Consider the following 13400-nt stretch of genomic DNA (forward strand, 5'->3'; position numbering starts at 1 on the left):
CGGAGCGAACGGCCACCTGCCAATATCCGCTTTTCAGGTCTAGTGTCGAGAACCATCTACATTCAGCCATGATGTTCAGGGTGTCATCTATTCTAGGGAAAGCGTAACTGTCTTTTCTGGTGACATCATTAAGCCTCCTTTAGTCGACGCAGACTCTCGTCGATTCATCTCTCTCAGTCACCAACACAAGAGGTGACGACCAGAGGCGTTTGATTCCACGATTACACCTTTCTTCAACATGTCCATAATGATGGTCTGGCTCTACGAAGAAACGACGTCTCGGTGGTTGGAGTATCGATTCGATGTTGAACTAAATCTGTTCGACCAACGATTTTGCATATCGTTCTCTTCATCTACGAATCGGGTGGTCTTGCATGAATCTTCTTCAGACAGATGGCTCTAATTCTTCTTGAAAGAGCCTATGAGAGGCTTGCGGGTTGTTCGGCATGCTGTAGACAAACTTCTTCGATTCTGGCGATTTTTACGATCGGTTCGCAGGTGCCCATTACTTGCCCTTCCTTAATATCCACCCTGTTATTATTAGGGTTGATTATTCTTACTGAAATTGTCTTATTGTTACCATTTACGACAGATCTGGCCACAAAAATACCTGCTTCGGATTCGTTGGATAACTATATCAAATGCTGTGCCCAAGCCGCCAGGTCCAGCAATTTCGGCTTGAATGATTTTCTCGATGTTAGAAGACTGTTCATGTTCAGCATACCGCTTTGAGAAATTTCGACAACATTATCCCACCTGTACATAAACACTATTTTACTCCGGACACTCAAGATTCTAAACTCCAGGTTTCTCCATCATGTCCACTTTATCTTTGATATTAAAAAAAATAGATTGGATTTAGTCTTAGCTGCAGCTTGCAATTCTTATTCAATTCTCTTAGAGACAATAACATCAAGTTCCTTGATTGTAACTTATAATTACGCCACTCTTCGTTAACTAAACTTCTGTACATTTTGTCTTTTCATATTTGTAAAAGATTTTTTAAAACTTTCAACAATTTTTGATATAACTTGGATTTGTCTATTTGAAACGACATCTCAATTAGTCAATTCAACTTTGGCGAAAGTGGATCAACGATAACATAAACATTTAAGTGCTTTGCTCTGCTTACAATACGTCAAATGGATCAATCGTATGGAAACGAAACAATAGATTGACGGAAGAAACTTGGACAAGTGAACAGCACGCGGTAGTTAATTCCCCTACTCGGTTCAAAGCGAGTTCCTAAACGTAAACATTATTTGTGGGAATCTTCACAAATCCTTTTCGTTTTCAAACATAGACAATGTGTGGGATGCCATATGTGTAAAAAAGTAAATAACTTCTGCTGACGTAATCACCATCTAGACCCCCTGCCTCCATGTCATAAAAAATAAGCAAAGCAGAGACTCCCGTCCCCTATGAATAGAAAAATGAGTAATAAAACACTTTATATGATTTTCAACTCATTTGGAAAGTATTCATTTCATTACAGTAATTGAATATTATATTTTACTTTTTACTCTTAATACTTAAGTTCAATAGTTTCATTTATAAACTTTATTTTTAATGTTGAATTTGTGATACTAATTGATTTTTGTTTATAATCACTTGAAAATTGTTTTCTTTGAGTTGCTATAACTTGTGGTCGTATGCAGGAGCTGAAGGGGACAGCAGTCCTCTCCCCTAGGTATAGATAAAAACTAAAAAGGCTGTTTTTATTTCATATGACGCACATGAATTATTCATTTAATAATAATAGAGAGATAATAATAGAGATTTTTAATAACACATCCTGCACTGCAATGAATATTGTTTTTATTTACCGTAGTTTGCGCTGGTCAGACCGTATCCCCCGAAGCACCGATACATTCGACAGAGCGCGCCACCGTGGGGTGAGTGATCATTGATTTCGAGAATCATGTGCCCTGAGCACGCGTAGTGAGCCAAGCATCACAGCCTTCTGCCGCCAGCATTATCAACCAATGACCACTCTCCACACCGCGGGGTAAGTGATCATTGTGTGCGAGAATCATGTGCCCTGGGCAAGCGCAGTGAGCCAAGATTGACAGTCTTCTGCATTTGTCCGGCTAAGATTTCTGCCTTAGTGCGGCAGTCCGTTATGATTTTAAAATTCGAGAATAGACAGGGCATCATTCGACCAAGGACTCCAATAATCAGAACAACCATCTTGTGGTTGTTCTGATGTGGTCTGGATAGAGTCTGCGGAGTTCGAAGAGAAAATCTCTATATTTCATCTGTTTGTCCTCCTCTTTTCGGACGATATTAGTCTCGCCAAGAGCTGAAAACTCCACGACAAATATCGTCTTGCTCTGGTGTTCGAGAAGGACTACATCAGGCTTATTAGCTTGTATGAGCCTGAGGGTGGGGAACGAATAGTTTCAAAAAATTCGGCACTTATCGTTCCCCACAACGGATTCAATATCCCCCGGAGCGTATTATTATTATTATTATTTTTTTCACCGTAGTGTGCGCTGGTCAGGCCCTATCCCCCGAAGCCCTTATACATTCAAGAGGACGCGCCAGCATTATCAACCAATGACCACTCCCCACACCGTAGGGTAAGTGATCATTGGGTTAGAGAATCATGTGCCCTGAGCAAGCGCAGTGAGCCAAGAATGACAGCCTTATGCATCTGTGCGGCTAAGATTTCTGCCTTAGTGCGGCAAGCCGGATGATTTCAATATTCGAGAGTGAAGAGGACATCATTCCACCAAGGACTCCAATAATCAGAACAATCATCTTGACAGAGTGATCTGGATAGAGTCTGCGGAGTTCGAAGAGAAAATCTAGATATTTTATCCGTTTTTTCTCCTCTTTTCTGACGATATTCGTCTCGCCAGGAGCTGAAAATTCCACGACAAATATCGTTTTGCTCTGGTGGTCCAGAAGGATCACATCAGGCTTATTAGCTTGTATGAGCCTGGGGTGGGGAACGAATAGTTTCAATAAATTCGGCACTTTTCGTTCCCCACAACGGATTCAATATCCCCCGGAGCGTAGGGCAACACCGGTGTCTCGTCAATACCGTAAGAGTTCCGTTATTATTATTATTATTATTATTATTATTAATATTATTATTATCATTATTGTCATCCGCTAAAGGTTAAGCTGATCAGGCCCTATGCCCGAAGCCTGGACACATATAGCAAAACCGAGGTTACAGTTATTTTCCAACGCCCTGTATGTTGATTTCATTCATTAGATCGCAATTTCGTCAGGAACGAATGCAATAATTATTATTTCCAGTCGTTGTATTAGACGAATCTCTTGAGGTTAATGCTTTCACGTCCCCCAAATCGAACTGTTTTTGAAATTGCAAAAATTGTTTGTTATTTTTATGTTCATCTATGAATTACTGATTTGTGAAAAATGTGCCTGCAATTATTTCAGATGGATAGTAACATTTTTTTTACAAATTAGTTTTTAAATTGAAAGGTGTATACTTTTAAGCGAGAATAATTTTTGGGAAAGAAAGGTTTTGGCTTTCTACTTCTCCATTTCTATACAAAAGAATGTGGAAATCTTCCAAAGAAAAAAATAAATCAAAATAATTTCAAAATAAACTCTATACAACGATGTGGAGTCCATGCAAAAAAGTAACTTCCAGACATGAATTGAAAAATATCCCATTCGAAACAACTACTTCCATAAAAACATTGTATTACATGAAAGAAAAAAATATTTTCGAAACAACTACTGTATTAACATTGAATTATACATTTCCTCGATTTCAAATTGAAGAGTCGATCCGTAAAGAAATTGAAAAACTATGAAAACATTTTCTTTCAACAGAACTGCTCAGCCTATAACAAACTTTGTATTTAATTCTGATAGGGTTTTACCTGATGTCAGTTCGGAAAATAATGATGAAATTCATCAAAATCGGAACAGAAATAATGTTTTGTTTTGTAAATGCAGATTGATTGTGATTATAGTTTGTCACTAGGTTATTAGGTGTTTAGAAAAAGGGAAACTGGTCTAAAACGTCTGAAGACATGTAAATCACTAGCCAACTTCAATAATGATGGTTCCCTCCACTCAATTGATTTTTTGAATTATAAAGAATTTTTTATATGTACAGATAACATGAGTTTCAATCAACTTATTCTAATTTTGAGTAACTTATTTGATAAATCAGCAAAACTTTGATTCAACACATATGCTCACACTTTTACCAACTACTTTGAATTCAAAAATAAATTCATTGGTCAATTTTGATATGCTACTAAGCAGCTACAAATCAAACTAAGGTTAGAATCAGTGCGTTATAGAGAAAATGACGAGTTTTCATGGATCATTTTAATAAACATATGGTGATGGCCAAACTATACCCCCAATTATCCACAGATCAGTTTATATAAGCAAGTCATTTTTTACCACATATTTCTCCAGTTCTCAAGGGAACCAACTTACTTCTAAAAGCTGCATAAAGATTGAAGCAGATTGATTATTCTCTTAATTATGAAAAACATTCTTCGCCAAATTTTCACCGATGTACAACCCAAAATAATCAATGCTACAATTCATTTGGAATAAAATGTAAAATATATCTAGTTACTGATAAATAGAACATTTTTCATTGTGAAAAATACTTTGATTTTACATAAGTAGTAATTTATTGGGGTGAAGTAAAAACTTTGCCCTTTCTGCACCTGTATGAAGTTCTCCATTATAATTTTCATATTTTTCATCGCAAAATCGCTAAAACTGATGTTCCTTCACAAAAAATTACTTTCGTTCAACAAAATGAACATATTTATCGTAAAACGATAGATACGGCCAAATTGAAACATATTTCTAGTATGAACTATAGGTCGCCGATGATTATTTCAAAATTTTATAGTTTTCAGTTCCATACCTCAATAGATACAGGGAGTAATTTAACAACGGTGTGAAAAATAGTCAAGAAACAAATCGATAATTGAAAAAAAATGCATTCCTCATTTGATTTGTACGGGCACTTTCCTTATGGAAAGTGTTAGTATAAGCCGAAAATTTCTTGTCATTTCAGATTCATCTTATCCGGTGATAAATAAGAATCTAGATTTTTTAGTACATGAACATGTGGTAATCATTCCAACAAAAGAGATTCCACATATGTTTTTGAAACTTCACCTAGGATAAAAACTTTGGCCAATTAATATATTCATGGGTCAATGAAATCCTCATGTTAACCTTTAGTGAATTTTAGGAATTTTTGTTGCACTTCACAGTTTTGATAACGAAAAAAAAACGATCTGAGCATACATAGGAACAGACAGCAAGAAAAAATAATATAATATAAAATTATTGAGTTATTCATTTTCATTCATTTCAGTGCTGAATTTAATTGACGGGTAAATGAAGTTGGCAAACTCGACAAATTTGCCGAACTGCTTACCTATATCAGTAAAGCAGACAAACATAGATATAGGCTAGGAATCACACGTTAAAAGTTTCTCAACTTCTGAGAGTTGTCGTTCGTATGGGGGCGACAGCTGATTAAGGGAAAAACAGATTCATATATAAGAAACTGATCATAAACTCTTCTTTTCTTACAAGAATTCAAATGTGGCTGATGCATTTTGATGTCCCAGTTCGCATTGACCATACTTAGTCAACGCATAGGCATGTCATAACCGATGACGAAATCTCCAGATGTGAAGTGTTTGAATCTAATATCAGTATCAGTACATTTTGACTGGATTTGTGTTACACCATAATGCAAGAATATGTTTTCAAAAACCAACATTATCGGAAGACATTTTAGGGGACAGTTGTGAAAGACTTATCAAATTACTTAATCTTTTAGTCATTTTACGAAAAAATTAGTTCCACATTCCATGTACCATAAGGTGCAGATACTCGAAGACATGTTGCTAATAACCCTCGTGATTTTGATGTGACTATGTCGAAAAAAAGAATAAGTTAATAAGATGAAATAACCTGATATACAAGTACCTTATTGCCATCCTGAGAATTTCATTCTTAGATAGTTTTTTATCTGGAGGATGGGTCGGAACTAGTTTTCTCAGTTCGGCAAATGCTCCACTGACGTTCTGTTGTCTCCACCTTTCTCTGCTGTTCGTGAAAATTTTCTTAACAACTCCTCGATTAGAAAGCTGAAAAAAAAATTCTAGTTACCCTAACGATAATTAAAAACAATTGAGAATCAAATGTCATTACATTCCTACGAACTACAAGTGATTTTAAAAAATTAGTAAATTCCAAGTTCAAAGTCGGAGTCCAACAAAATTATTAGTGTGAAGTCGAAAGAAAGGAAGGAAGCGATCAGTTTCAAATAGTAACTCTATACTAATTATATTTCTACATAAATTATCACTTCTGTTGTCATAGAGGTCGTTCAACTACCGAAGAAATTTACGAAATATGTTAAGTGAAGTTACAGAATTTTCAAATTTAATCTTTCGAAATATATTGTTGAATAACAATCAGACGGTAGTACAATCAGATAGCAGTCGTCGGAGTAGACATGCGTATCTGCTCCCTGGTGCTAAATAGCGAAATTTACCGAGATATTCTGAAGCCATACTTTCAAAAGTTGGATTAGTAGAAGTGAAGGTGAATATCAGTTTCCCTTTGAAACTTGGAAATTTTTTATTCATTTTGTATCTCTGTGAGTTTATTTCAATTATCCCGACAATAACTTCTCGAAATAAAAGAGGTACCTAATGATAAAAAAGGTGATGACGGACTACACTCAATAATTAAGAACCTAGTTACTACTCTATGTACATCCGAAGATTTTTCAACTGAAATCTTCCATTCTGTACACCTATCAGAAGACAACGACTCCTCTGGCTTATACCATGAATGGCGTTGGATTATGTTATCGTGCATATCAAAATGATATTTCCTATAAGGTACCACTTTATTGTATCTCCAACAACGGTAAGTACTCGACTGCGTTTTTAGGGCAAGTCTACATGAAAAAACATTCGTGTACAAAAAGATCTTAATATACAGAACTGGAAACTAACAACTATGTTTTATTATTAATATATGACACCCCTTTACTTAATTTGAAACATTACACTATCCAGTAATAATTTGCAATAACTAACAACAAACATTAGGATTAATTTGCCATAATTAATCGCTCAGGTGCCCTAATTTTATTACGGGGTCTCAGAGATCTACCACTATCAGTTTCATCACCTTTTTTTTTCCCTTCCAATCTACAATATTTTCTTTTAAAGCAGATCGTGGAGTGAAAGAAACATTATTTGTTTTAGATATTGTATTTGAATATTTTTCGTCTGAATAATCTTTTTTTAATTGATTCATATGTCTTTTCCATTTCAATCCACAATCGGTTTCTACCAGGAAAGTTATTCTGCCCAATATTTCTTTAATTTTACCATGACATCACTTTTGAACATTTTCACGATAATCTCGTGCATATACCAAATCATTTATTTCATAGTTCACATATTTTTTATATCCATAATATTTTGTTTGATAATTTTGTTTAGATTTCACTACGGCTTCCACAGAAGGTAACAGTAAATCAAATTTAGTTCTTAAACTTCTACTAAAAAGCAATTTAGAAGGTGTTTCTCCCGTGGTCGAGTGTAGGGTATTACGATATTGAAATAAAAATCTATTGATTATTAAATGGGTGTCTAACCTTGGATCCTCAGTTTTACTTTCAATAATAGCATTTATGATAATTTTCACCGCACTTTCTGCTTGTCCATTTGTACATGGGTGGTAAGGTGCCCCCGTAAGATGTTTGATACCGCTTTGCTTTAAAAAACATTGGAATTCAAAACTTGTGAATGTTTTTGCGTTTTTGGTAATCCATATCTCGCAAATAATTCTCGAAACATCCTTATAGTATTCAAAGATGTGATATTTGACATTTCGAAGCCCTCGATCCACTTAGATGTAGCGTCTTCGATGACGAATGTATATTGAAACATGTCCCAAAAAAATCCTCATGTAGCCTGGTCCACGGATTAGTTGGCCATTTCCATACAGACAAAGGTATTTTTGTAACATTAGGAGCTAGTCTACAGCAAATTTCACAAGACTGGGCCATTTTTTCAATTTGACTGTTTATCAAAGGCCACCACATATAAGCCGGAGCTAAAAGTTTCATCTTAACAATACCCATATGTGCAACGTGTAACTCATTTAGTATAGAATTCCAATATTTTTTTGGTACTATTATGCGATAACCCTACATGAAGTAATTCTGTTCTATTGTTATTTCATTTTTTGTCATAAAAAATGGTTTATAATCTTCCCCAGGACATTTTCTGGGACAACCATTCCTGACAAATAACATTACTTTACTGAGGACTGGATCCACCGCTGTTTCTTTTCGAATTTTATTTACATCTATCGGCAATTCGGATTGCCTTTTGTAACGTAATTTATATAAGAAAACTCGGTTACCTGTTTTGAATCAAATGGCAATTCTACCTGCCCACTCGTGATGGGTAACCTGGACAAATAATCGGCATAATTTTGATTTGAAGTAACAAATTTTATTTCATAATCAAAAGCTGAAAGAATATAGCCCCAACGTTGAAGGCGGCTAGCAGTAAACATCGGTAAACATCGCTTGTCCCCAAAAATCGCCAGTAATGGTTTATGATCGGTGACAAGTAAAAACTGTTTACCAAACCAGTATTGATAAAAAATTTTTAGGCCGAAAATTATGGCGGCAGCTTCTTTTTCGATTTGAGAATATTTTGTCTCTGACAAACTCAATAGACGAGAGGCAAAAGCAATTGGTTTTTCAATATTGTTTTTATCAATATGAGAGATAGTTGCTCCTAACGCAAATTGTGATGCATCTACCATGAGCTTAACTTTCTTTTCAGGGTCGAAATGGCTAAGAACGGAATTTGAAATTGATAATTTTTTTGCATTTTCGAAACTTATTTTACATTCTTTTGACCAGAATCATTTCGTTTCTTTTTTCAATAATTTGTACAATGGCTGCAAAACTTCTGACATTCCCAAAAAAGATTTGAGTTCCGTCACTGTTTTTGGTACCGCCACTTCCGTTATTGCCTGAATTCTATCTTTTCATGAATGTAACCCTTCTTTATGTATAACATGTTCTAGGTCCTTTACAGAATCTTTAAAAAAAATATCATTTTTCCTTCTTAACCTTTAACCCATAAGTTTTCAAAATTTGAAAAGCCTTTTCTAGTTTTTTCAAATGTTCCTCATCATTTTTACACACAATACCAGTACCTTGAAACATTTGTTTCATTATATTCTGGAATATCGCCGGAGCACATGTAATTCCATATGGAAGGCGAGTGTAAGCAAATAACCCTTTATGGGTGGTAATAGTTAACATCTTTTGTGATTCTTTTGTTAAAACTACCTGCTGATAAACTTCCGAGAGGTCAATTTTAGAAAAATTTTGCCCCCCCGAAGTTGACTAAAAAGATAGGTACTCTATTCTGGGAAGCGGAAAGTTTTGAATTTCAAGATGGGGGTTTAGGGTAACTTTAAAGTCACCACAAAGCCTAATACCACCGTTAGGTTTTAGTATTGGGACAATGGGTGTGGCCCACTCTGAAAACTCTACTGGAATTAAAACTTTATTTTCAACCAATCTCTGTAACTCTGCTTCTATTTTTGGTTTATTTGCAAATGGTACCGGTCGGGGTTTACAAAATTTTGGCTTGGCATTTTCTTTCAATTTTAATGAAATATTGAATTTATTAAAAGTTCCTAATTTGTCTTAAAATATTTCTTTATATCTGAGAAACAAAAAAAAAACTTAGTCAGAAAAACCTTCCCGACTCACATCGACTTGTTGACTAAAATTAATTTAGCAAATTCCGATTTTAAATAGTTTTATTTCGTTTCTTCCAATTAGCGGGGGTCCTCCATTTTGAATAACGTACAACTTCAAGGAGTACGTTTTATTCTCTAAGATGGCATTTAATATTAAATATCCCTTTGATTGAAAACTTATACCTACATAATCTCGAAGATATAAATCGTTTTCATATGAAATGTAATTCATAAAATGTTTTTGAATAACTTTTCTGAAATCGCTGAGTGTGCGAATCCTGAATCAATTTCGAAATTTATATGTATATTCTCTACAATCAATTTAATATAAGTAGGTTTCACATCATCAAATGAATCCATACTTCCTATATCTAGTTTAATAATATCAAAATTTTTCGGTACTTGTTCATTTTCACTATTATCATCACGAATACAAAAAATTGAATTATCGGTTAGTGCATCACTAGAAACATCATCAGTTATGTAATGGTGCCCCCGACGTCCACACTGAGAGGTTAAGTGCCCTTTAATACCACATTTGTGGCATATGCACTCCTTAAATGAACATTCCTTAGGTAAATGATTGAAGCGCCCACATACTGTGCACTTACTTGATTGGTTAGGGTGGCTTACCCCTTGACGATAGTTCTTGTTCTGTTCTTCGGGTCGAACTGTTGCTCCCCAACTGGAATTCTCCTTGGTATAGGTTTTGTGAACTGAGTTCGACGAATTTTTCGGATTATATCGATGTCTATTAAAGTTGACTTCCCCTTCTTGTTTTATTTCCTTCGCATTTGAATTTATAGCAAAGCTCTCTCTGATGGTACGTTCGTTCAAAGCTGATTCTTTCGGGACAGCCAATTTAATTGAAGTTTGTATCGTAACATCCGCTTTTGAGGCATCTTCTTCAAACAATCTATACATAATTTTTTCTTCATTAATGCCGATGACAAAAATATCACGCATAACTATTTGCAATTCGGATCCGAAACCACATTTTGAGGCCATATTTTTCACCATGGCTTCCCACACCGCGACACTTTCGTTTAAAACTCGTCGGGCTGAATAGAATTTCATACGTTGTGCAAAAAACGATTTCACTGGCGAGAAATGATTCTCAAGCAAAATTAACAAATCATCGTAGTTTTTAGAATTTGGAAAATCGGGAACACATAAGTTTCTCAGTAAAACATAACACTGTTCTGATAAAGAATTCAGAAGTATTGCCTTTTTTTGTCCTTCATCGTTCACTTTATTTGCAATAAAAAATTGACTCAATCTTTCACTCAATACTGTGAAGTCTGAATTGTTAGGATCAAAAGTGTTTATTGTTCCTAATAAACCCGAATCTGATGCCATTTTACACTAACTTCGACACTTTCACTAGATTTTGCGCGGATTACGAAATGTCCTCGTCGCCAATTGTTATGTTATCGTGCATAAAAAATGATATTTTCTATATGGTACCACTTTATTGTATCTTCAACAACGGTAAGTACTCGACTGCGTTTTTAGGGCAAGTCTACATGAAAAAACATTCGTGTACAAAAAAAATCTTAATATACAGGACTGGAAACTAACAACTATGTTTCATTATTAATATATGACAGATTATATCCGACAGGTGTAGTGCAGGATTCTTCACTGAAGTAATTTCTGCAAATGCTCTTGGCGATACGACTACCGCAATTGATTTTCTATTATGGAAACACACTTGCAGACCGGTTTCGGAGTGTTTGGCCACTCGTCAGTGCAAGGTAGTGTCTATCATCAACATAAAGTCGATGATTTCCGATAATTGAATATTGAATTTCTTCAGAGTATCATTTCTCGAACTAGGCTGAAGCGGACAACAAGCAACAGGTTTGTCATCGCCCCATTTGCCTCTGAACGAGGTAACCCATTTCGTATATGCGGTTGGTTATCTCTTTCACAGGCAGATGGAGCGATGACAAACCTGTTGTTTGTTGTCCGCTTCAGCCCAGTTCGAGGAATGATACTCTGAAGGAATTAGATTTTCAAATATCGAAAATCATTGACTTTATGTTGATGATCGCCACTCCCTTGCACTGACGAGTGGCCAAACAGCCCGAAACCAGTCTACAAGTGTGTTCCAATAATTGAAAATCGATTGCGGCAGTTGTATCGCCAACAGCATAATATGCAGGAATAACTTCAGCGAAGAATCCTGCACTGACTCCTGTCGGATATAATCCAACGCCTTTTGTGGTATTAGCCAGGGGAGTAGTTGTTTTCTGGTAAGTGTCAGTCCATTAACCTACAGTGTATGGAGCTGACACTGGCCTGAACGAATTGTTCCTTTAGATGATTTGATTTATAGCCAGTTTTTAAATATGCCCACTGACTATGTGTGAAAAACCTCCGCTTTCTGCTTCGATAAGTTTGTTGGGAGTCAAATTGGACACCAATATGTCTTGACAGAATCATGTCGCTAAATTTGCAAAGGCTGCTTCTCAAAAGCTTGAAAAACACGAACCAAAAAACTGTACACACCCCACCAACTTTTTATGCTTCATAAAGATCAGTTCAGAACTTTTCAGGAGCTGGAGAAGACCAGCTCAAGAGTTTTGTTCTCATGTATGGACCACGCCCCCAAACATATCCTGAGGCTACTGGATTCCATCCAAGAAAAAGCCATCTACTTGATTGGAGACGCGAATATCAGTTGCAATCTTGATAGTCTGGAACATCGAAGAAAGGTTGGAGATTTGTCTCTCTTCTATAGATATTTTCACAGGAAGTGTTTAAGTGACTTGGCACATTGGATTCCACGAAGAACGGTACATATCAGAAATACGCAACGGACTGTGACTGCTCATCGTTTTGAGGTTCAACCCAGTACACCTCGATCTTCACTGTTTAGGAACTCTTTCATTCAGACAATTACGTTCATGTGAAATAAACTTCCTGAGAACGTTTTTTCAAATGGATTTAATCTCCAGCAATTCAAATCCAATGTGAATCACATATTTCGCACAGGCACAGGAAGATAACGATGAACTGTAATGAATTGTCTCCAAATATAAACAAACAAAATCTATTATATCTAATAATATAATAATATTAGGTCATTAGGCAATAAACTTACTGAACTGGAGGTAATTGCAGATACGAAAAACGTTGACATTTTATGTTTATCGGAAACGTGGTGTTACGATGAGAGTCTATGATTCTATCTAATTATGATATTGCTAGTTCTTTCCATAGACGAAAAAATAATCACGGTGTTAGTTTGATTTATGATAATAAGAATATTAATTCCAAAGATTTGAAGTCTCCTTGAAATGAAGATGATGAAATGTATACAGACCATTGTTTTATAAGTTTAACCTTTTATAATGACAATCAACGCCTCAATTAACATTTTAAATATAGATTGTCTCAAATTTTGACTTAGTCCATCACTAGACGCTTCAAACACATTAACATTTGCGGAGATATCAAACATAGATGACCTGAACTTGCATGCATGTTGAAAAACAGAAAAAGACAAACATTTTTCCATTGATTTCCTTAGAAGCTATCAACTACATTTCTAAAATGACAAACTAACTAGAAAGTTCACATTTTTCCCAAATCGAATATTG

General features: G+C 35.4%; 1 protein-coding gene across 2 annotated transcripts in view; it reads right to left on the reverse strand.

Moving 5' to 3' along the window:
- The window catches only part of LOC111504309 (uncharacterized), a 130716-nt gene that overhangs the window by 5461 nt on the left and 111855 nt on the right, over positions 1–13400 (reverse strand). For both annotated transcript variants that reach the window (XM_074186050.1, XM_074186049.1), the window contains exon 6: positions 5965–6125. In XM_074186050.1, coding sequence (XP_074042151.1) covers positions 5965–6125 — 161 coding nt within the window. The remainder of the gene's footprint in view (positions 1–5964; positions 6126–13400) is intronic.

This window comes from Leptinotarsa decemlineata, unplaced genomic scaffold, assembly GCF_025532065.1.
Source record: "Leptinotarsa decemlineata unplaced genomic scaffold, Ldec_3_MD MMD2_tig00078422_RagTag_RagTag, whole genome shotgun sequence".
Classification (NCBI taxonomy): Eukaryota; Metazoa; Arthropoda; class Insecta; order Coleoptera; family Chrysomelidae; genus Leptinotarsa; species Leptinotarsa decemlineata.